Source organism: Eublepharis macularius, chromosome 9, assembly GCF_028583425.1.
Source record: "Eublepharis macularius isolate TG4126 chromosome 9, MPM_Emac_v1.0, whole genome shotgun sequence".
Classification (NCBI taxonomy): domain Eukaryota; kingdom Metazoa; phylum Chordata; class Lepidosauria; order Squamata; family Eublepharidae; genus Eublepharis; species Eublepharis macularius.
Genome location: NC_072798.1, coordinates 92,852,610 through 92,877,542, shown reverse-complemented (window position 1 = coordinate 92,877,542; position 24,933 = coordinate 92,852,610). Strand labels below are relative to the sequence as shown.

The following is a 24,933-nucleotide window of genomic DNA, read 5'->3' as shown; positions in this document are numbered from 1 at the left end:
CAACAACTTTGCGAGGTAGGTTAGCCTGAGGGTGTGGCTGGCCCATGGTCACCCAGCGAGCTTCCAGCATGGCAGAGTGGGGAGTCAAACCTGGGTCTCCCAGATTCTAGTCCGACATTCTAACGTCTGGCTCTCTATTGTGAGAGAAGGGAATTGAGGGAAATGGTGCAGTCCTACCAGCCTACGTGCCATTCTGCCAGTAGAACTGCACCTTGAGGCTTCCTGGAAGCGTCTGGGAATCTTACAAGAGGCCACAAAGGCCGCGACACCCCCCAGACCTCCTCCTTCCGAAGCTTCTTGCTCTTAGTAAAAAATCCAGTAGCACCTTTAAGACTAACCAACTTTATCGAAGCATAAGCTTTCGAGAACTACAGCTCTCTTCGTCAGATGCACTTGGCATGCCACAATACACGGCTGGTTGGCTGCATTCAAAGTAGCAGCTCTTAAGTTGTAGAGGCCAGCCCTACGGAACCATGCAGCCTGAAACATCAAAGGGCCATGCCAGTCTTCTGTACTAACGGACTGCTAAGAACACATAAATGGATTGGGATTTAAGTTTCCTCGACTAATCAAGATATACACAAAGGAGTTAGGAAGGAACTGAACATAATCTGGAAAACTTGCTCTCTGGGAACTAGGTTTTGGGTGGCCCTGATTTGTTCTTTAAGCAAAGCCAAAAATATACCTCACAAGTTTTTTTTTAAAAAGCTATCCCTCCTGTACTGTAGCACCTTTTTTTTAAATTAAGGCTTCTAAAAATCTTTCTATATAGACCACAACGATGAAAACTACTTAACTTCAGGTATGCAACAAAGAAAACAAATCATTTTTGTCTATCAGTCATCCATGGATGGCTGAAACCTCTCCCTTCCAGAAACTTATCAAAGCACCAACTGTATGTCAAGTCGCTCCACTTTGTCTGCGCTTCCACATTCTTTGACTTTTCATGCTCATCAGTGTGTGACTCCTGGGACAATCCTCATTCCACTTGGAAGGATTAATAACTGCTTGGGAAAAAACACGCACCGTTGACAGGCCCTCCTTGCCCCCGTTTCAGAGAGGGGCCCTCTTCTGTGCCATACGTTACTTATTAAAAGACCCTGAAAAATGGTTCCAAGTCAAAGACCGGGAAGGAGGCTTCTGTTGACTGATCCACTGGGAAGGAAAATGCTGCTGTTCCCTGCTCACAGAAAAGAAGCTCCTTTAAGAAAATCCTTGCAAATGTGAGAAACGGGTCTCATAAAACCTACACAGCCCTTCTGATTGATTTGTTAAAAATGAGGTAAGGACACAATTTTTAAAGGATAGTCAGTTTAAAACATGACCACAGAATCATAGAGTTGGAAGGGGCCATACAGACCATCTAGTCCAACCCCCTGCCCAGTGCAGGATCAGCCTAAAGCATCTCTGACAAGTATTCATCCAGCCTCTTCTTGAAAACTGTCAGCTCACCACCTCCCTAGGCAGCTGATTCCACTTTTGAACTACTCTGACCGTGAAGTTCTTCCTAATATCCAGCTGGTACCTTTCTGCACGTAATTTAAGCCCGTTGCTTTGGGTCCTACCCTCTGCTGCCAACTGGAACAGCTCCCTGCCCTCCCCCAAATGACAGCCTTTCAAATACTTAAAGAGAGCAATCATGTCCCCCCTCAATCTCCTCTTCTCCAAACTAAACATTCCCAAGGCCCTCAGCCTTTCCTCGTAGGGCTCAGTCTCCAGACCCCTGATCATCCTCGTCACTCTCCTCTGCACCCTCTCGATTTTGTCCACATCCTTTTTGAAGTGAGGCCTCCAGAACTGCACACAATACTCCAGGTGTGGCCTGACCAAGGCAGTATAGAGAGGGGCTATGACCTCCTGCGATTTCGACGCTATGGCCCCTTTGATACAACCCAGGATTGAATTGTTGTTTCATGGTTAGACTGAAAGCACACTTTATTTTTCCTATTTAGAGCCTCGAGGTGTTAAACAAAAACTTCTTTACAAGTGAAGTTTGCTGGAAAGAAGCCTCACACCAAAATCTCTCTTTACCAGTGCAAACCTAGCAGGCAGAGGAAGAAGAGCCAGACGCCTTCTCATCGACATACAAGGCTAAAGATCCCATATGCGCATCTGCAGACGAGGCCGTCCTCAGGGGCAGCATCCCCTGCCTGGCTAAATGTCTGAGCAGCCGTGGGTAGGCTTACCATGTGCCCACTTATGGTAGGCAAGCGCCCAGGGACTTGCTCTGTTGCCCACAGCCACTCCAAGCAGTAGTGGGAGAAAAAGAAGAAGCTCCCACCTAGTCACTAGTAGACATGGGCACGAACCAAAAAAAACCCGAACCATGAGGTTTGTGGATTTTCACGAACCAGGAACCACGAACTGGCACGGAACTGGGGCCAGTTATGAACCAGTTTGTGGTTAGTGGGGTTTAAATACCCCTTTCCGGCCGCTTAGTAGTGGCAGGGAAAGGGGTATTTAACAGTTTAAAAGGCTCTTTCCTGCCTTGCAAGTGGCAGGTCCCTTCAAACTATCAGCTGGCAGGAGGCGGAGGGGGGATCCCCCCCTCACTGCCTGCCAGCTGATGGTTTAAAGGGACCTGCCCGTGCATTTTTTTGGGTCATAATTGGATTCGTGTCCATCTCTAGTCACTAGTGCCACAACGAGTAGCTCTAGGAACCTGTCCGGCACCTGGTCAACTGGATTCCTCAGGAGTCAGTCAGTCACGTGGCCAGCTGGCCTCTGGGGCCAGAACAGACTGAACACAGGGCTTGCACCTAGCAGACGGGGTGATCCAGCAATGCAACTCTCTCAAGCATCAGCCTGAACAGGCTGAGAGGCCATCTGGTTGCGCTGTATTTTCTGGCAGGTGTTGGAGCTCAGGAGTTTTGCTTTGGCCATGATCCTGCAAGGAAGCATCCCACTCAGCGTTCTGTCCTGAGTCTGCAGGGAAGTGGCGCACTTTGCACCATCTCTGCCTGGGCCCTTTGCTGCCACCATTCCTGCGGTGCGGAGGGCAGTCCAGAGGGGCTATGGGCTGTGGTTTGTGTCCTGCCTGGTGGGGGAAAAGTGATGATCTCTGAGGCCGGCGGCAAGGACTCACTTGCAGGCCCTGGCAGGGTGGTCCCTGGTGCTGCTGGGGCACAGCTGGCCAGGGCCTCACTTGCAGGCCCTGGCGGAGTGGTCTCTGTCGCTGCTGCCGTGTGGTCAGCTGGGGCCTTTGCAGCACCAGGCCCGTCCTGACCTTGCTGGTCCTCAGACTCTGCCCCTGAGCCCTCCAGGTCCGAGTCATTGGCCTGGTCAGAGGGGGTCATGACAGAACTGCTGGAAACAACCCATAGAGTTTTACCATGAAGTTGTGACGATTCCTAGAGCTACCACTGACATTTCCAAGTTGTACCTGGAAGTGCTGTAGTGATTCCGGCGATGTTGCATGCCTCCAAGTTCCCTGCCCTCCCCCAACCATCCTGCTGGTTACCAGGCTTGGCTTGGCAATCCTAGCCCTGGTTCACTTGGTGGGGTGCAGGGAGGATTCCCACACCCCACCACTGGAGTGCTGCTGAAGCAGGAGGGAGCGCACTCGCTGGACACAGTCAGAAGGGGACCATGGAGCTGCTCAGCTGAACGGCCAGCAGGACCTCCAGGAAGGGCTCCCCTTCCCCTTTTAGAGGTGGGCTTGGGATGCGTCCTTGGACCTGAGTGCATCAGTCACAACGGCTTCTGAATCTGCTCCACGGCAGTGCTGGAGGGCAAGCGTTATCTGGAGGCTCAGGGAAATGGCACCAGTGTGTGCTTCCTTTGTGCCAGTCTGTTTTGGCTTTAAAGCGGAACAAATGCCGGTGCTTCTGTGTTTAGTCTGAACTGCTCTAAGGTGGAACAAGGCCACCCGAGGAGCGGCTGCAGGGCACTTAAAACTTAAAAAACAAAAGGTAAAGCCGGGGGGGGGGGGACACAGCATGTGACGCAAAAGCTGCGGCCGTCAATTTTTACCGGATTATCGGTCTGGTTGATTCCTATCAGGAAGACCAGTTCTGAGAAGAACAGGGCAGCCACCAGATTTTTGTGGATGCTATGCAGGTTGGACCGCAGAGTCCGGATCAGGACCAGGAGAATAAAGGTGAGCAGCAGTGCTGCCAGGGAGATGGAAACGGTGGCGTAGGTGATAATCTTCAGAGGAAGTGCCTCGCCGTTCTGTGGGGCAGAAAAAACAGTTGAGCGCGTGTTTTCTTTATCCTACATTTCTTTACCTCTGCACTCTTTCTTGAAAGGAGCAGGATCAATTTTGTAATCCATCTGAGAAACTGTCCATGCACTGTATGAGAGTACGAACAGCGATGACTCAGCCTTAACAGTATGATAAAAATGCCTCCGAAATAAGCCTTTAAAATGTCATGTACTCTCAACTCACTTGGAGGATTAAAAAGAAAGCATTAAAAAGAAAACCACAATTAAATGGATTTCAAATTACTTAGCGAGTTTTTACTTTTTTCCTCTAGATTTATAACTTCCTGAAACATATCCGTACCAATAGGAAATCATCCTGTGCCAAGAGGAAAACCCTCAAGATTAGTAAACTCAACTAAATCCTTTTGTGATCAAGCCTTTTATAGAGGTTGTAATACAACCTTTAAAAAGACAAGTATAATCCCATGTATTGAAGATCAGACTACCCATAAACACTGTCCACAGACTCTAATAAAAGTCAATCGTCTAGTGCTAACTTAACCTATAATTAGGGCTGTTCATCGTTGCTTTTCCACATGGAAGCTGAGAAGTAATTTGGTGCCTGACCCAAAGTAGATACCTATGGTAGAATTATGACACTTTTAGATTTCATTTAAACCATGTTTCAAGTCCTCATTGTTTGTAAGTTAAGGGAGCAAATCCAAGAGGGGGTGGTCCCAAACAAAATGAAACGAAGCTGAAGAACAGGACCATGTACAAAAGAGTTTAATTTTCTTGCTATCAAAACTCAAATATAAGGCACAACGAAAAGCCAAAATCAATTTTCTTGCTTCCAGAACACAATTGTAAGGCACATAATAAGCCAAAATCAACCGAGGAGTTGTGAAGAATTCCCAAACTCCCGGCTGGAGGTGGCAACGAGTTTGCCGGCTTGGAAATTAGGCCCCGTTTCACACAATGTGCTTTGTCATAAGCCACATGTAAATCAATTATAGTCTGCTATTGCTACTTTTCTCTTTTACATAGAAGCCACATGTAAATCAATTATAGTCTGCTATTGCTACTTTTCTCTTTTACATAGAAGCCACATGTAAATCAATTATAGTCTGCTACTGCTACTTTTCTCTTAAAAGCTTATGTTCCTGAATGATTTTACTTCATGGGGTCGTGTAAGTTAAGGGAACCATCTTGCTCTGCACAGTGCATGCAGAGCACAAGGTGTGGAAGATTTGCAGGTAGGAGAAGCCACGCATGCTCACCCCAATCAACTTACACATGTGACGCATGCAACCGCTGGCATGGCAGGGGCTCTCTCCTATTTGGTTTCCTGCAGCCAGGCCCTCTGCATGCAAACTGCTTGGTGAAGCTGTGTGCCCAGCCATTCCATGTGGCTGTGGTCCGGATGGGATGAAGGAAATGCTAGTCTTCCGTGTCTGATTGGTATCTGGCTCTGGATGGCTCATGCACATTAGCAGACGCTGCAAAGCAGTACGTGCTTGGGCATGGATTAAACTGGCTCACAGTCACTAGTAACCAGCAGTGACAATCAGCTGTTTGTTTCTGCTTGTGGGTTGTTCTATGCACCTACCATTCTGCTACCTCTGATAAGGGAAAGAGATCATCTCAGTTTCCTCTTCATTACAAGCCAGCGACAAGGGAGGAGTTCTCCCAATTTAGAAGCATCAGGGAAATGTATGAAGTGGCTTTGAATCGTGGCTAAACTTGTTTTCAGAACACTCTCTCTCTCTCTCACTCACGCAAACTGGAACTTCTCTACACTGTAGTGAAGGGGGAACCTGATTCCTACTCTAAAGCAACTGCAAATGAGCATAAGGACAGAATAAATTTCTTCAGGGTACTTAGCAGGACTGGCTGCTAAATGATAATCATTTCATTGGGAAGGGGGCAGTCTCAAGCTGGTCCAGTCTTTACCACCTCATTCTCTTTGCAAAGCCATTTTTTAAAACCAGCGGACAAATACTTTGGGTGGCATCAGGAAGCCTTTCGTTTCAAGTCCAATTTCTATTATGGATTTGCCAAGTGGTCTTGGCCAAGACACTGTCTGTCTTCTTCACCTCCCATCTGTAAAATGGCGATAATAATTCACCTAATAGTGAGGCAAACACAATTAAGCTGTAAAATAGCCTGAAATTTAAAACAGAAATGGGAAAGAGCTTTGTTACTCATCTGGTGACGGCAAACAATTCTCTCCATGCCTAATTATACTGCCATCCTATATCTGCGCAGGTGAAATAGACTTAATCACTACAGCCAAGGATGCGGAGAAGCGGGGAGAGCGAAAGGGGGAAATTGACCCAAGAGCTCAGAAGGCCCCAAACACATTGGTTCATCCTGTTTAAGGTCAGCAGACAAGCAAGGCTGCACACATCCAACCCTTCACCTTTGACATTCAGGGCAGCGCTTGGCAGAGTCAGACAGGAAACCTGTTGCTGGAACTTGCTGTGTTGCAGGGCGTTTTTTCAGGGGGAACGCAGGGGAACGGAGTTCCGGAACCTCTTGAAAATGGTCACATGGCCGGTGGCCCCGCCCCCTGATCTCCAGACAGAGAAGAGTTGAGATTGCCCTCCGTGCCGCTTGGCGGTGCGGAGGGCAATCTGAACTCCCCTCTGTCTGGAGATCAGGGGGCGGGGCCATCGGCCATGTGACCATTTTCTCTGAGGGCAACCCACTGAGTTCCACCACCTCTTTTCCCAGAAAAAAAGCCCTGCTCTGTTGTATTTAAAAATCATTAAATACTACATGCTAAATTCTATTTGACTATGAACAGCACCAAAAGTCAAGAGGTTGCACATGGAATATCAACGACCTAAATGTTTTATATAGTTTTAGACTATTAAGCATCATTAAATACTACATATTAAAATATACAAAGCATTTATTATGTTGATATTCCTTGCACTAAAATATGCATGTTATTTACTGACAGAATTTGGGAAGGTGCAGAAGGAGAGGCCCAAAGACTATGCTTTGCTCCCAGTCCAGCTTATAGTTCTACAGCCCTGACTAAACCAGGCTTCACACAGACTTCCACTTAGCCCCAAAAGTCCTCTTGAAGATGAAACCCTGTGTTGGCTTCAGGGTATCTTGGGGGCCAAATTCTGACAAACCAGTGGCTTGGCTTTCAAGGTGAAAGCGAAACACTGATTTTTTAAAGAAGATTTTTATAATTTTTTTTAAACATTCATTTTATGTCCCTTCAGGACAACTTAACATCCACTCAGAACAGTTTACAAAGTGTGTTATTATTATCCCCAGAACAATCACCCTGTGAGGTGGGTGGGGCGGAGAGAGCTCTGAGAGAGCTGTGACTGGCCCAAGGTCACCCAGGTGGCTTCAAGCAGAGGAGAGGGGAATCAAACCCGGTTCTCCAGATTAGAGTCCTGCTGCTCTTAACCACTACCCCAAACTGGCTCTCTGCTTAGAAGGCCAAAATTGTCACTTACTTCACGCTTCGAAATGTCCATCAGCACAGCAAAACTGGTCATGTGGTTGCATTGGCAAACAATATGGTGGTGGTTCCTGGAGAAAAGCTCGCATCCCTTGGAGGACCAGCCTCCTGTGTCTCCGATACTACTCGACAAGAGGTGAAAACAAAGCAAAAAGGTTCACTGCCATTGGTTCTTTCACTGGCAAAGATGTATTGAATTCATTAACTGATTCATTACTGGGTGTTCTTAAATGGCTATTTTTTTCACCACCATCCACTTCTTCCTCCCCTTACTGAGTATCAATACAATTGTTTTGCAAGTCCATGGACAAGATTTACAGTGCAATCCTAAGAAGAATCACTTCAGTCTAAGCCCATTGATTTCAATGAGCTTAGACTGGGAGTAACTCTTTTTAGGATTGCAGTGTTAATGAGGAAATGCTACCGACAAGGTGTAACACAAAATTTAGAGCCTAGAGTTCTTCTCATCCATTCCTTTTTTAAAATTTATTTTTTATTTTTATTGTGGAAAAGTTAAAGGATAGAACAAAAGAAAGAAAGTAAAACATAACAAAAAGACAACTACAAAGGGCCAAGAATGGCCTACGAATCAGTCTATAAAGTAACAACAATAGAAAACATAATAAACATATTATTTATCCATTACAGTTTTTTGCCTACAACACTTCCTCCTATCAATCCTCTTGTGGTCTCATTAGTTTCTTTTTTCTGTCTCTCTTTTTTTTTTTGAAAAATTTTTTATTGGGTTAGGATCATATATTTACACATCACAGTCAATTTTCCCATTTCCCAATTTCTAACCCCCTCCCTTTCCCCCCCTTTTTTGTTGACTTCCAACAGTTTTCCAACCCTTTGTCCCTTTTTCCTTACTCTTTATATATTCCTCTATCTAATCAAATATATATTCTCCTTTTATTCTAAGCAATACTTCTTTAACTATTTTTAATGCTCTGTACCCATAATGGATAAACAATTTATCCCATAATTCCGTTTTCAAATATTTCTGTATAACGTAAACTATATAGACTATATAAACTATATAAGCCATACAATCATATAAATCAACCGACTTAACTTATACTCTATATATTATTCATTCTATCCTCTTCTTTCTGTTTTAATTATATTTGTTTACATTGATATTTTATATATGATATCAATCAATTTGACTCATATATACCTTCATATAAACATATTCAGTTTGGTACATTATACAAAATTAGAAAGAAAATATTATTAGTTAGTCAATCCTTATAGTTAACCCTTATGATTAGTTATTTTCTATCAATATTCTATTTATTATTCTATATATATCAATCTAATAACATAACTGCTTAGAGATTCATTTTTACCTCTTCTCCCCCCCGGTAAAGTCACCCCCCTCTGCATTTTATTATACTTCAATAGTTCTCAAACTGCCACAGTTCTCCTCCCACCTCCCATTTCTTCTCCAAATATTGTTTCAGCTTCTCCCAGTCTGTGTTAAACTGTTCTGGGTCCAGATTTCTCAGTTTTCTTGTCATTTTATCCATTTCTGCCATATACAGCAATTTGTAAATCCAATCTTCAATAGTTGGCACTTCTTGTACTTTCCATTTTTGCGCATACAAAAGTCTAGCTGCAGCCGTCATGTAAAATATCAACGTCCTATGATGGGCTGGAATTCCCTCCATTCCCAGGTTTAGTAGCAGGAGTTCTGGGTTCTTATTTACTTGAAATTGTAAAATCTCACTCATTTCTCTTATTATTTCCCCCCAGTACTGCCTAGCTACCTCACACATCCACCACATATGATAGAGGGAGCCCTCGTGCTTCCTGCATTTCCAGCATTTATTAGAAGTGTTCAAATTCCCTAGCGCAATCTTCTTTGGTGTCATGTACCAACGATAAATCATTTTGTAAATGTTCTCTTTAATATTAGTACATGTCGTTATCTTCATTGTAGTCTTCCACAAGTATTCCCATGCCTCCATTGTTATTTCTTTGTTGAAGTTTATGGCCCATTTCACCATTTGTACTTTAACTATTTCATCCTCAGTATACCATTTCAACAGTACTTGGTATACCTTGGATATTCTTTTCTTGTCCTCTTTAAAAAGGGTCTGCTCTAGTTCCGAATTCTCTGTTCGTATACCTCCCTTTACAGAGTCCGAGTTATATAAATCTCTAATCTGTCTGTACTGGAACCAATCGTAATAAGGTGATAGTTCCTCCTGAGTCTTTATTCTGAGTTTAGATGCTTCAATTCTAGTTATTTTTTCTGTGTCTCTTGATATCTCAGAACCTTATTCTTAAAAATCAAAACCACAAATCATTAATTCATTTTTCTTTGTCTCTTGCAGATAGTCCATAAATTCCAATTTGCCATGAATACAGGAAGTGTTTTATCTCTAATTAACACTGTAACTTTGGCCATCTCAGCTAAGCCCATCACTTCCTCAAGAAGGAGATCATGTCCTAAATCTGAGACCTTGTTAAGGCCGCAGTAGGTGAGTTTCATGAAGCAATTTCTAAAATAGCAAGAAGAAGCTTCTTTAAACCTTGCCTCAACATGACCAATGACCAGATTATATACAGGTAGCTTAAGTAAACTAAGCAACCCATTATTACTACTTTATTAGACTTAGTGCTTCTTTGATCTTCAAGCAATGGCGAATTTTCAGGACTTTCCCCTCTCTTCTGGTTAGAAAACTGTAATGAAAGCCTATTATTATAAGTCTCTCTCATTCTTTGTTATGTGTTTATTTTTATGCCCTTGTATTGACTATAGCTGTGCACAGTTAACACTGGGCATAAGGTTCAGTTTCCGACACCTTCAAATATGTAATTTTGATAAGAGTGCATTAGTTTTTCTCACAGTTCTGCAATAGTCATAAATTTTAGTTTATAGAAACACAGGGCAAGACAGCTAAAATTCTTAGCCCACTGATTACAATGAGAAAAGTTAAGCATGTGTTTAAATTCCGGCCAATGAAAGCAAAAGGGCTTTAAAATGTTTAGCTAAAACCCTTCTTTGGAAGTTCTTTTACTGGTATGCTCACCGCTGCTCACATGCTAGTGAGGCGAATACTAGAAATGGAAAGTTCCTAATCTAGTAGTGCAATCCTAAACAGAGTTATTACAGTAAATTCTTTTAAGTCAGTGGGCTTAGAAAAGTACAATTCTGTTTAGGACAGCACTGCAAAACTGGCCCCAGAAAAGGTTCTACTTGAACCCACTAGAGCGGCGTGGAGGGCAATCTAAACTCCCCTCTGTTTGGAGATCAGGGAGCGGGCCCCCCAGCCATGTGACTATTTTCAAGAGGTTCCCGAACTCAGTTCCACCATGTTCCAGCTGAAAAAAAGCCCGGTCTAAATGGCCAACAAAACAGGTTTATGGAAGGGGTGCTTCTTAATTGCTAGCAGGCCACTGAAAAAGCAGGGCTTGAAGCTCTGGCCCTCCAGCCCTTATTCTATTCTTTCTTTCCAAGAACACTGAGGGCTGCCACTACCACTCCGAGTAGACATTACAGACCTCAACAGACCAATTATCTGATTCGGTGTAAGGCAGTTCCATGTGTTCAAGATCTGTACCCCCTCCCCATAAGAGTGTAACCTGTACATGGTTGCCAATTATGACATACCAGCAGCCTAAATTGGCAACAGGTGTTAGATGTTGTGGTTCTGGTGTGGACGCAACCACAGAAGCATCCGTAATCGAACCCCATGTTAGAGCTGTGCGAACACATGCTTGCGACTACAGCAGCCATATGAATTTTATTCATGCTCTCTTTTTCTTGCAAGTAAATGCTCAGGTAGGGAAGCAGCTATTATTGTTTCCCCATGTAGTTCTAGAAGATGGATGAAAAGAGGTCAGAGATACCAGAGAAACATCCTTCCCACTCAGCAGGGGTCATTTCGTAGAAAAAGAGCGGGAGGAACTCATTAGCGTAACTCATTAGCATATGCCACACCCCTTGCCATCACCGGAAGTGTGTCATTGGCATAACTGATTTGCATATGCCACACCCCCTGACATCACCTATCCTGGCTGTTTTGGACCCAATCCTGGCTATTCAGTGCTGAAATTGGGCCCAAAATGGCAAAAAGGGGCTGAAAATGGCTGAAAAGGGGCCCAAAATGGCCAGGATTGGGCTGCTGCTGAGTGGGAGAGTGATCCACCACCCATCAGAGGCCCAATCTGGGTCGTTTCAGCTCCAGTCCAGGCTGAAACGGGTCCAAAATGGCCGAGAGTCAGGTGGGCGGAGCCACCTGACATGTGACCTCTTTGGGGAACTGCCGGAACTGCGTTCCTGCACATTCCCCTCGAAATGAGCCCTGCCACTCAGAGGCATGTGCTTTCCATTTTTCAGTAATGCAAGTGAAGATAACTAATGGGAACTATGGCAAACTACTAAAAAGATGGACCTGTCCTTCAGCCAGCTTGCTGCTTCTTCAAAACAATGGCTCAAGAACGTGTGTCTGTGTGTGTTTTCACTTTAAATTCAAACAATCTTGGCTTAAAAAGACAATGAGACTTCCTCCTGCCTTTTTTGTAGCCAGTATCTTGAGAAACAAAGGCATAAGAATTCATCTCTTTCTTTTGGTACTATTGGTCTAAAATGCTGGTTAGCCTACCTGTTTTCAACTGAGACCTCCTACTAATTTTTACTTCCGTATTCAGGATTTACTGATGCTTGCTTCATCAGAAAACCGAAGTTCTTATTCCGGGGTTATTAAAACTACATAGGTGTTTGTGCTCCTTATGGAAATGACAGCCCACATAGCTGCCATTACCCCCCTTTTTATTACACAGCTGTAAGAACTAAGCTAAAGATCCACCATTACCATCAATGTTAACATGAAATAGTTCCCAACCAAGACAGCTGGAAGTGAGATCAAGTGGACAAAGGGAGCTTTTTCTTACTTTCCCATAATATTAGAACTCGGGAGCACCTAATAAAATTGCTGGCAAATAGGTTTAGGAATGATAAAAAGGAGTACTTCAACAAATAATTAGGCTGTGGAATTCACTGACGGTGGAGGTAGCGATGGCCATAAGCACAGACAGCTTTAAAAGGGAGTTAAACAGATTCATGGGGAGATGCCCACCAATGGGTACTCCTAGCATGCTGACTGTAGGTGGCAAACCTCTGAATGATTCTGGGAAGCAGCAACTGAGGAGGTCCTATTTGTTAAGTGCCCTATTTGTTAAGCCCTCGAGGGCAACTGGTTGGTTGCTGTGTGAAATAGTATGATGAACTAGATGAAACAGTAGTAGAATCATAGAATCATAGAGTTGGAAGAGACGTCCAGGGTCATCTAGTCCAACCCTCTGCACAATGCAGGAAATTCACACCTACCTCCCCCCCCACACACACACTCCCAGTGACCCCAGTATGTTCTTATAAGAATGTAACACATACGCAATCGAGTGGTTCCAGAACACACAGACGGGCTTTGTCCTCTCCTCGGTTTCCAGCATGGTATGCTCAAGGGTAATGGGATTTTCCAGCAGACTGGGTGAAGATCCCCCTTCTCTATAAACAATGGCGCTGATTATTGGGGTGTTAATGATGGGCCGATTGGGTAATCTGATAGAAGAAAACGAAATGGGAAAAATATGTAAATTAGGATCTGGTTTTGCAAAGTTTTGCCAAGTTTAAGTGAGTATTTGCAATGACCCAAGAGTGGATATGATGCTTAAAAGCTCTAAAGGTCTCCTGCCCATCAACGAAGGACTGTAGCAGTGAAATGACGGCTTGTCTGCTGCCACAAATTGAACACTGCAGGCAGAACATTCATATCAAGTTACACTTGAATGTGGCGTCCTTGCTCTATTTTACCAATGCAATCTTTGCTTCCCAATGCAATGGCATGAGGTTGAAGCTGACGGAGCCTCCTGCTGCAGCCCCTGAGGCCCCCAAATCCTACTCCTAGAGGGTCATGGGTGCTACAGCAACTGCACGGGAGGATGAAACTGGCAAAAACTATCCTTTCCATCTTCTTTTGTCATTGGAAGTGCCATTCCACTCGCAAAAGTTTGGCTAGTGTGCTATTAGGCCAGCAGAACAGCATCTTCCTAGGCAACCCACAATAAATAAGGGTCACCCAGGGCTTTTTTTCAGCTGGAATGCGGGGGAACGGAGTTCCAGAACCTCTTGAAAATGGTCACATGGCTGGTGGCCCCACCCCCTGATCTCCAGACAGAGGGGAGTTGAGATTGCCCTCCGCGCCATGCGGTGCGGAGGGCAATCTCAACTCTCCTCTGTCTGGAGATCAGGGGGTGGGGCCACCAGCCATGTGACCATTTTCTCCGCGGGCAACCCACTGAGTTCCACCACCTCTTTTCCCAGAAAAAAAGCCCTGGGGTAACCCAATGCAAGTTAAAGAAGATAGACAAGTTTTACCTTAAACTCCTTCGATCAGGATCATAGCTCTCAGGCAGAAGCTGTCCCAGTGTTCGGTATATAATCACCACAGCCACAGCATATTGGTTATGTTCCTCCGGGTACCGTCGCTTTCTCTTTGAAAGTGCATTTCTGTTATCTGAAAACACGTCTTCCATCTTAGAAGACAATTTATGCTTGGGCGGTTTCACGGTAGGCCCCACTGAGGAGAGAAATCAATGTCAACTGATACTCCAATACCCAAAGTTTGGATTACTACTCAAAGAGATAAAATTCTAAGGTGGCTAATCCGAGATTTTTTTTAAAAGACTCAGTAAACTTTCTACCACATGACATTTGTAACTTACAGAATTACAGAAAACACTGTCTTTTAATTTCATGTTCTGTAAAAATATACCTGGAGACCCTTTTTCTGAACCACACAAGGACATGCATATTGTGGATATTTTGCTTCTCCAAGACTTTGCCTCTTTCATTTCCAGAGGAGTTAGCTGTGTTAGTCTGTAGTAGCAAAATAGTATAGAGTCTAGTAGCACCTTTAAGACTAACCAATTTTATTGTAGCATAAGCTTTCGAGAACCACAGCTCTCTTTGTCATCATCTGAATCTCCAGTTACAGATTTCTGTTGAATAAGATCTCTTTCCCTGCCTCGTTCTTCCAAAATATTTTTTTTTGTGCTAAAACCGCAAGCTTTGAATTATTTCAGTCCAAAATTAGCTTTGGTGGAATGGCTGAGTTGAGCAAGATGGGCAGAGAAGCAAGAGGAGCATATTCCAATATGGAATACTCATTTAGATGGAAAGACAAGGAAGAGGAAGGGGAAAAGACTGTGGAGTAAGATGGGAGAAGTGGTGCCAAGATAAATGGGTGGGATGGGGGTACACTGCTGTAGGAAGTACCATGAGCTTTTAAACCAGGAAAGGGGAAGGTATACTAGCACCAGCTAATGGTGAGGCATAAACATTTCATATATCAGCAAAATCCATCAGTGTTGTTTTATGGGATACATTACTTCATAAAAAAACATTATATCATCGTAAAAGCCTCCCATTAGAACAAGTGAGATATATAGGGCATTACAGGGATCCCTTGTGTATGGGGGGGGGGGGGGCGGGGCGGGATGTATATGCACATAGACCTGATGATACAGGCTGCACCCTCCATGTGGTCTCCGTCAACAGAGACTATCTGGAGGAAGTGGCGCTGTGCAGTTTTGGCTTTGACCACAATGTTTCCACCCAACTTCTCCTGAAAGGAGTGCCGGCCATTCAATGATAAATAAAGAGGTATACTCAGGAACCTCTTTGGGTGGGGGCAAAGCCAATAAGAATCAAGTCTGCTCCTGTCTTGCATAGCCCCATCTTGAATTCTGTTATTTGGTCATACTAGCTTTTGGAGAATGGCATGGTGCCTCCATTCAGATGTTCACCTGCTCATCTCTCCAGAGCTTACATTGGCCGTTTTCACACAGCTTACCGTCCACGGAACATCGCGCTGAGGTCCCGGAACAACAGCGTCTTCCTGGCACAATTTCGCGCGAGAACAGGAGTTCTCACACAAAATCGTGCCAGGAAGACATTGTTCCGGGACCTCGGCGTGATGTCCCATGGCCAGTAAGCAGTGTGAAAACGGCCATTATCTTTTTCATATTGAATTCTGAGAACTTTTATTAGACGCTTCCAAAAGCACCAAGACTAGCATTCTACCTTTTCTATCAGAAGCTCTGAATAAAGTCTCAGGAAACAAAATGGACGACTCCAGATCTCTGGGATAATCTTCTTTAATCGCATCAAACCGCGGCACTTTAGCTCCCGTAAAATTAGACTTTTCAAAGATGTCAACAGCAATAACTAGAACAAAAGAGAGTTTGCCGTAATATGCATTGCGAGTTCATTGCTGGCAGACAGAATCCAAACCTGAGGAGGACACTTAGTAAATTTAATTATTAGATATTCACACTATAAGGTTACTGAAAAGAAATCAGGAATTAGGGCTACAAGACATTAAGAACATATATTTCAGTATCAAATAAAGGTATGGTCAGGCCTATTCAAATGCATATTACAGGAAGCCCTTTCTAAAAATACGGCTGCCATAACTTGTACTTCCAGATGAATGCAGAACTGAGGCAGAGGAGGGGGCTGTCTGTCCAGGGGTCTCAATCCCATCCAGAAAGTTGGATGTGAGTCTGGCATATATATCTTAAGACAGCTGTAAAAGCAGCACTAGAAAAACAAAAAACAAAAGCCGTCTTCTCGAACTCAGAGAAGATATGAGCCCCAAGCATTTTTACCTAATTCGGTACACAAATTCAAGACATTTTGGTGCCCGAAGCAGTCAACTCTCAATCATGCAAACCCCGAAGAGCTCGCCTACAGTACAATCCAAAGCAGAGTCACACCCTTTAGATGGGTGTGACTCTGCCTAGGACTGTAGGTGAGCACTTTGGGTTTTGCTGCTCCTGGGGGGACAGCATTTTAAGGGCTACTTTGGGCTGCAGTGGGAGGGGAGAATAGAGAAAGCTGCACTCCTTCTGCCTATGGAAATGCTCTGGTGGACGCAAGCCCCATTTCTGGTGTTCTGAGGTCCTCCGTACTTAACACGTGCTAGAAAAAAAGAGATGACAAGGCAGCAACTTACTCATGTTTGTGGCCACAATAATGAAAGGAGTCATGTAGGTGTTTCTCATGTTCTTTGCCACATTGCGAAAATACTCCTCGTAGTGTTTCAAGAGGTGTGCGGTGCCCCCCTCTGTCCTCTGGATGTGTTCCCAATGTTCTCTAGTGCCTGGATCCAGAAGAGCGCTGCCTGCTTTTATGATATTCTGGAAAGGAAAATATATGCTGCTCACAAAACAGAAAAGCTGGACTAGCTGCCAAAAGGAATGAAAAAATATTGCAGACCACACCTTACTGTTAACTTGCTTAAAAGAAAATTAAATTGCCTCAGTTAAGATTGGTCCGTTTTATTTTAAGCATTTCACCTCAGCTGAGATCAGAGATGACTTACGAGATTCGTTAAGCTGTGTGCGCGCGTCTGGCCCAAAGTTACCCAGCAAGTGGCCATGGCAGAGCAGGGTCTCCCAGATCCAAGTCTACTACTTAGCAATTTAGGAGGATGAATCAAACTAAGTCACAGTGAATCTGAAGAGTATCCTTAGGACTGATTCATATGATAAAAAGTCCTTTTGATCTCCACAAAGTATTTGTATCGCCATTGCACTAGGAGTTCTGTGCCTCTCAGGCATGCAGGCAGCCAATTCTAAATGGGACCATGGAGTACACAGAGAAGGTACTTTTGTAGACACCCCCCCCCCCACACACATTTTGACATCTTAAATGGCCCTGGGGAGTCGCAATTCATGTGCATTTCCATAGTATAGTCTTGTTGTTACTGTCGCGTGGATCCAGGTGGCCAGATTGGCTGTGTCAAGGTAGGAGGCCATCTTCAGGGCTAAATGAAGATGGAAGAAAGCATTTCTCGTAGTTGCATTTACTTGCTTCTCCACCTAGGCTCTTAACCGAGTCAGCAAACTTCAAGTGGAGCCCATCGAAAGCAGGATGCACAATGTGTTCAAGACCTCAGCTTTCCCAATCAGCATTATCTGTAAGGCAACTTACATGTAATGATGGCTACATATTAAGTTTCCCAACAGAGCAAGTAATGACTCCACGGATCCAATTTAAGTTGGGAAAATGGGGGATTGAGGAGGGGCTGAAGCCCATCTTCTATATGTACTGCTGTCCCACTCAAAATTGGCTCCCACACTCCTGGGAAGCATGTGATCCCAATTCCTTGGGGTGGCCATGAGGATTCTGAATTGACCAAGAAGTTCGGTTGCATGCTACAATGTCGGCAATTGGCAACCATGCTAAGATCATTAAAACAGCCAATTTCATGTATGCAGGGATAGATTTACTCAGTATTATTTTAGTCCTTTATTTATTTTGAGAGCCAGTTTGGTGTAGTGGTTAAGAGCACGGGACTGTAATCTGGAGAGCCAGGTTGGATTCCCCACTCCTCCACTTGAAGCCAGCTGGGTGACCTTGGGCTAGTTACAGCTCTCTGGAGCTCTCTCAGCCCCACCAACCTCACAGGGTAATTGTTGTGGGGCTAATAATAACATACTTTGTAAACCACTCTGAGTGGGCATTAAGTTGTCCTGAAGGGCGGTATATAAATCGAATGTTATTATTATTGCTATTTTATTCAGAGATTTTATAGTGCTTTGTTGTACATCTTAGAAAGAAACTGTGCCTTCTGGGCTTTATTAAAAGCCTCTCTTCGTTTTTATAATAACAGCAACAACACCATGTTCCAATATCGTATATTCACAAGTTTGTTTTCTTTCACTGCTCTGCATTTATACCCCAAAGATAAGGGCCGATTCCAGACGGCCCTCCCCATCCCGAAACGTCGCGCGTCGTCACGCGGAAAACGCGAAATATTGCAAAACTCGCGTGAGAAAATATCGCGCAAAACTTGTGCGAGAAAACACGATATTTTGCGTTTTCCGCACGACGACGTGTGACGTTTTGGGATGGGGAGGGCCATCTGGAATCGGCCAAGATTTACAGTGTAATCCTAAACAGAGTTACTCCAGTCTAAGCTCATTGAAATCAATGGGCTTAGACTGGAGTAACTTTCCTTAGAATTCCACTGTTAGCTCTGCTGTTTTGTACTCCTTTCACGTCCACAAAGCTGCAACAAAGATTAATTTTTAAAAGCTCCCCTCCTCCCTACACAAATACAAACAAATTGTAGGCTGTGTTAAGAACTTGTGATGGCTTTTTCTTTTTTTAAAGATCTTCAGCGTTATTTTCAAGTGAACTATTTTGCAGAAGATTCTCTGCTTTTGTATATGGTGGTTATTTGGGGTATTGCTCAACGCAGCCACCCGGCACATCTCTCCTCTACAGCTGATACACAACAGTGTCTTTGGCGTGAAGGTTCACTTTCTCGATTGTAGGGTCAGCAATGGCTGTCCAGTTTTCCTCAGTATCTGCTAATGATCCGTTACCTCGTGGAACTCCACGTCCCTTGTCGCAGCCAGATCGAACCCCGTCTGCTGGCTCTCGTACTGCAGCACCCGGATCATCATCTGGTAGGCCGTTCGCACGTCGTTCCCGTAGAAGGAGCTTGTGTGGTTAGTGGCGTTCTGAAGCCCCCTGGCAATCTGCACAGACTTGTCACCGTCCATGCTGGTCTCGTTGCGGAGCAGCTTTTCATTCTGATGCAAGCAAATAAACAGATTCCAACTTAAGAAATAAACAGTATTCCTTCTTTCTTCACTTTACAGAAACAGAATTCATATTGAAGGTCTCCATGCAGCAGAGTGGGGGAAGAGACACAGATTGTGCATGCGCTGTTTGTACTAAGAGCATGATTTGAGGAGGGCGAGGTTACATGAGAGTAGGGCTTTTTTCAGCTGGAATGTGGTGGAACGGAGTTCCGGAACCTCTTGAAAATGGTCACATGGCTGGTGGCCCCAGGGGGCGGGCTACCAGCCATGTGACCATTTTCTCCGAGGGCAATCCAGTGAGTTCCACCACCTCTTTTCCCAGAAAAAAAGCCCTGCATGAGAGCCTAAGATTTGTTCCTGTGCCTTACAGTGTATAGTGCCTACACGCTGGCAGACCGTATGAGCCAGTGCTTAGTGGCCTTATCTGCACCTATGCAAGCAATCAATTCAAAGCTTAGCTTTCTCACAGGGAAATTCTAGTGCCTCTGTTAATGGAATTCAGGATCTAGGCCTATGTTGTTGGGCAGAATGAGTATTTCTTATTGAGCTCCATTCTGACCTCTGCAAATAATAACAATAGTAACTGCACTTATATACCACTCTTCTAGACAGATTAGTGCTCCACTCAAAGTGATGAACAAAGTTATTATTATCCCCACAATACAGCTGGGGCTGAGAGGAGTGGCTTACCCAAGGCCACTTACTGAATTCATGGCAGCAGCGGGATTCAAAAAAAGGAAAAATGATGGGGGGAAAAGCTTAATCCAAAGGTTAAAGAAATCCAAATCACAGGGCCAAATATTAAAATCACTAAATGTTTATACACACACACATCTATAGACATATATTTATGTTTTGCATTTAGTAACTTTAATATTTGACCCTGTGATTTGGATCTCTTTAATCTTCTTGGTTCTTAATTCAGTAGTGGGACTTAAACTAGCAGAGTGCTGATTCGCATCCCAACCAGTTAACCGCTATACTACAGCAGCATTTATCTATCTATTCAGCTATTTATCTTTCCATCCATCTGTTCATCTATTGCACTTTTATTCTGGCTTTCCCCCAAGGAGCTCAGCATAGAATACATCATTCTCCTTCCCCTATTTTATCCTCACAACAACTCCTGACTGGCCCAAGGTCGCCCAGCAAGCCTCCACGGCAGAGCGGGGATTTGAACCTGGCTCTCTCAGATTCTAGTCTGATACTCTAATCCTCATTAAGTCGTCTGGGGTGACGGCACTGGGCAGAATCTACAATGGTCAGAGGAACACTGGGAAAGTTACAGAGTTAACTTTCTTCTTTGTCAGGTATGTTCATTGCCACATACAGAAACTAAGTGAGCAATCTTTATCTGCTCAGCGCAGGAGAGGACAACGATTCTGCATTAAGCAGTGGTAGGCACAACACATACAAGCCAATCAAGGTTTCCTCTTTTGCAAAGCAGCCGGTTCTTACCATTATTTTAAGGTCCACAAAGCCGACGGTGGTGCAGTTAAAAAGCTCAGGGGGGAGCCAGCCTTTCTCACTGTTACAGTGGCGAACAGCATTCCCTTTGAACAAAAATTAGTTAGCAAGATAAGCAATTGTGGTTTACTGTACATGCTTGGTTAGACAGTTAGGTTTATAGCTTCATGTTACAATAAAGGGGGGGCGGCGGAAATCATTCTGATTCTCCAATGCATCAGGAATGTTTTAGACAGATGTTCTAAAGCAGAACTGCTTGTCTGTCTATTCCTTACCATTTTAGTTATATTACTCATAGCCCTGTAGATCAAACTGTGCAATCCTTAGATGAGCTACACCCTTCTAAGCCCATCTCTGCTTAACCTTGTAAAATCAGGTAATAATGCAACAGATTCAAAGTAAGAGACTATTTCGGCTGTGTTTTCACAGAAGGGTTTGGAGTTCCTTTTTCTATACTACAACAGCACATGAACTATTGTGTTTTTCACATTCTGCCTTCCATGAGGTTGGATCCAACCAGCTTTTCTACTGTTGAAAGGAGGAGGATGTGTTCCCCTTTGCCCACCAAAAGGGCCGTGCTGGAGATCCCAGGACCTTCATGGACCAAAGGTATGCAGGACAGGGGCTCCAGTAAGGAGGAGAATGAGCTGAGATTGAATGAAAAAACCTGCCTGCATCCAACCTAGGATTCTAAATGTTATTACTTCATCTAGATTAAACCTTCATCCTGTGGTTGTCAGGTTCTTATTTTCAGGCTCTGATAATACATACATCTTCTGGGTGTAACTAAACGTTCGAAATCTCGTTTCACGCTGAGCTTCATGATAAAACATTTAATGTTCTGATACTTACCCGTTGATCCTTTGGGACACGGCACTGCGGCAGGCTGCCCAAATTTGGTCTGAGGCCACCAAATGCCAGCCTCAAATGCTTTGGGACATCCACTGTAAACCACTGTATGAGGTGGAAGGCAACAGAGAAGGAATTTCCCCTCAGTTAAGATAAAAATCACCAAGGTCATTCTCCTAGTGGGCAGAAACGCTGCTGCTTTGCTCAGAACAAGGCTCGCTGTGTTACAATGCGAAAAGTATCAAAGTACCTTTGGACTTATAAAAAAAACCTGAACAAAGCATTTCCATAGCATCTATAACGAAATCAGTGTAAAAACAACCAAGAACAGTATCTTCTCAGATGTCATAATCCCATTCAGATATCCTTAAACAGATAATCTCCTCTAATTTGACTCTCAAGACAGTATTTTCAGAGAAGAACAGCCTACTGTATTATATGAAGAATGATTACTTCTCGAGTGCATGGAACCAAACAATAGAAGAAAAACTGAATATCATAAAATGCTTAGTGGATGTCATCGTTGCCCTAAAATGGTCTTCAGCTTGTAAATCCGCCAAAAAATTATGAAGATTGATGAGAACAGCAGTATTTTCAGAGCTAGGAGGGTTTGCTCCTCCCTCTATATGGGGATTCTGCCAAGTTTTATAATCCTGCTCTATCTGTTTAGCTAAATATAGATGAACAATTATGCTCCTAAATATAGACGAACAATTAAGTTCGCAAGATTAAGAGTGAAATTCTAAACAGAGTTACTCCAGCCTAAGCCTACTGAAATCGGGCTTAGACTGGAATAATTCTTTTTAGGATTGCACTGTAAATACACTACCCTCTGCATTTTCTGAAGGACGCATACTGGGCGTACCTTTCTCAGGTAAATACTGTGGCTGTGGCTTGGGTGCCACTGAATCTGTAAGTCATGTTTTATTTGAATGTCCTTGGTATGACAAGGCAGGGCAGAAATGGATTAAACCCTTGATATTACAATGGGCAGAGTCTACAGTTGACATTTTAATTCCTAAATTACTAGTAGAACCAAGAATAGAAAATTTACTTATTTTAGCTAGATTTTTAGTTCAGGCCATGAGAATTTAGGCAACTCACAGGAAGTCAGCTTTTCTGTATATAGCTTCTTTTTTGAGCCTAAATTCTTCCCTTCTTCCTCATATTCCTAGTCACGTTTGATAAATAGTACTTAAACCCAGGCCTTTTTTCAGCTGGAATGTGGTGGAACGGAGTTCCGGCACCTCTTGAAGATGGTCACATGTCTGGTGGCTCCGCCCCCTGATCTCCAGACAGAGGGGGGTTTAGATTGCCCTCCGCACCACTCAGCTCAATCTAAACCCCCCCTCTGTCTGGAGATTAGGGGGTGGGGCCACCGGCCATATGACCATTTTCGCAGAGGGCGATTTAAACTTTAAAAAACTCCCCCCTTGTTCCAGCTGAACAAAAGTGACGTCATTGTAAGGTCTTGGAGTTCCATCACTGAGTTCCACTACCTCTTTTCCCAGAAAAAAAAAGCCCTGCTTAAAACCTATAGGTCAGTGGACTGAAGGAAGGAAGGACAACTGGCAGCAGTACCTTCGCAGCCATGAACGGTCACTTCAGCAAAGGGATTATCGCAGCGATTGCATTGCCGTCCAATCACTCCTGGCTTACAGGGACACTGCCCTGTTTCCGTGTCACAGGTGCGAGTGTGGGAACCAGAAGGGAAACAGTCACACGGGTAACAGGAGTCACTGCTTAGTGGCCTGTAATGGTTTGTCTGGAAAAAGAAAGAGACCGTCACAGACCCGTGCGAGTGAAGAACATAAGCAGTGATAAGAACGTGTGTTTCAGGATGCTTTATACGGAAAGAACGCTTAGAACAGGAATCGCTGGCAGAGAATGATTTATTTAATTACTTCATTTATTTCTATTAGAGCTGGACCTAAACGTTTTCATAATTTCAGACATACAAGTTTAGAGGCTGCAAGGAATTGCAGGAGAGGAAATCCCATCCCCGGTATTTACCCCTTCCAGCAGACTATCACCTTTCATAGGCATTAGTTTCCCCTCTTTCATCTTTCCCTCCAATTCTCATCCTCCTGGAAAATATCCAGTCATCAGAGACCTTTAGTGATACGAAATTTCAGAAATCTTGAAGACACAGGACCTGCTCCCCCACCTCCAGACCTCCCCAACTGCTCTGGAAAAGTTAGGAAAAATTGAAATAGAACCTGTCCAAAATGATTTTTAAATATATATTTTAAGAATTGTATTTACTTTACTTATTCCCTCCCTTTCTTGGCAGGGAATGTAGGGGGCCCAAGGTGGCTCCCATCATTCTCTTCTCCTCAACAACCCTATGAGGTAGGTCAGGCTGAGAGTACGTGCCTGGCTCCCAATCGCCCTGCAAGCTTCTATGGGAGCAGGGGAATTGTAACGTGCGTCGCTCAGATCCTAGTCTGACACTCTAACCATTATACCGTACCAGCATAAAATGCATCAGTTGTGACTTACAAAACATACTGAAGTGTATCCTATGGCATGGTCACAAGCAAAGTTGCAAATACGCCCAATATAAAATCAAGGGGCAGAGAGCTGCCTTAGCAAAACTAGGTTGCACTTACTTCTAACCAGGGGTCATTTCGTAGAAAAAGAGCGGCAGGAACTCATTAGCATAACTTATTAGCATGTGCCACGCCCCTTGGCATCACCAGAAGTGTGTCATTGGTGTAACTGATTTGCATATGCTACACAACCCTGACCTCACCTACCCTGGCTGTTTTGGACCTAATCCTGGCCATTCAGGGCTGAAATTGGGCCCAAAATGGCAAAAAGGGGCTGGAAATGGCTGAAAAGGGGCCCAAAATGGTCAGAATTGGGCCGCTGCTGAGCGGGAGAGTGATCCACCACCCGTAAGAGGCTCAATCCGGGCCGTTTTGGGACCAATCCAGACCAAAATGGGCCCCAAATGGCCAAAACTCAGGTGGGCGGGGCCACCTGACATGTGACCTCTTTGGAGAACTACCAGAACTGCGTTCCTGCGCATTCCCCCTCAAAATGAGCCCTGCTTCTGACTGTTGTTTGCTGAGTGGTCTTCTATGAAGGTGCATATGGGAATTGTGCACGTGCAGGCCTGCCACGGATGTTCCAAAAGGTCCTAGAGCAAAAGATGCTCACCCATCCTTTTTGCACTCCTCCCCTCATGCACACACCTATAAAAGGGCGGGTGAATGGCTCCCTCCCTCAGTTCTAATGACCGCCACTGGAGAAGGCTGAAAAGCTCACGGAGGAGTGGGAGGGAAGGACGGGTGCCTGGACAGAAGACCACTCAATGAACAACAGTTATAGGCAAGTGCAACCTT

The 24,933-nt window shown here is 44.3% G+C and overlaps 1 protein-coding gene across 1 annotated transcript in view; it reads right to left on the bottom strand.

Annotated features, from left to right (window-relative positions):
- Positions 1-24,933, bottom strand: part of CELSR1 (cadherin EGF LAG seven-pass G-type receptor 1) — a 222,543-nt gene that overhangs the window by 22,739 nt on the left and 174,871 nt on the right. Inside the window, exons 15-24 of the mRNA XM_054988282.1 lie at positions 23,165-23,348; positions 21,587-21,688; positions 20,726-20,820; positions 19,046-19,255; positions 16,666-16,849; positions 15,732-15,875; positions 14,025-14,226; positions 13,041-13,208; positions 7,632-7,758; positions 3,973-4,173 (exon numbers count right to left, since the gene is read on the bottom strand). Of these exons, the coding sequence (XP_054844257.1) occupies positions 3,973-4,173; positions 7,632-7,758; positions 13,041-13,208; positions 14,025-14,226; positions 15,732-15,875; positions 16,666-16,849; positions 19,046-19,255; positions 20,726-20,820; positions 21,587-21,688; positions 23,165-23,348 (1,617 nt within the window). The remainder of the gene's footprint in view (positions 1-3,972; positions 4,174-7,631; positions 7,759-13,040; positions 13,209-14,024; positions 14,227-15,731; positions 15,876-16,665; positions 16,850-19,045; positions 19,256-20,725; positions 20,821-21,586; positions 21,689-23,164; positions 23,349-24,933) is intronic.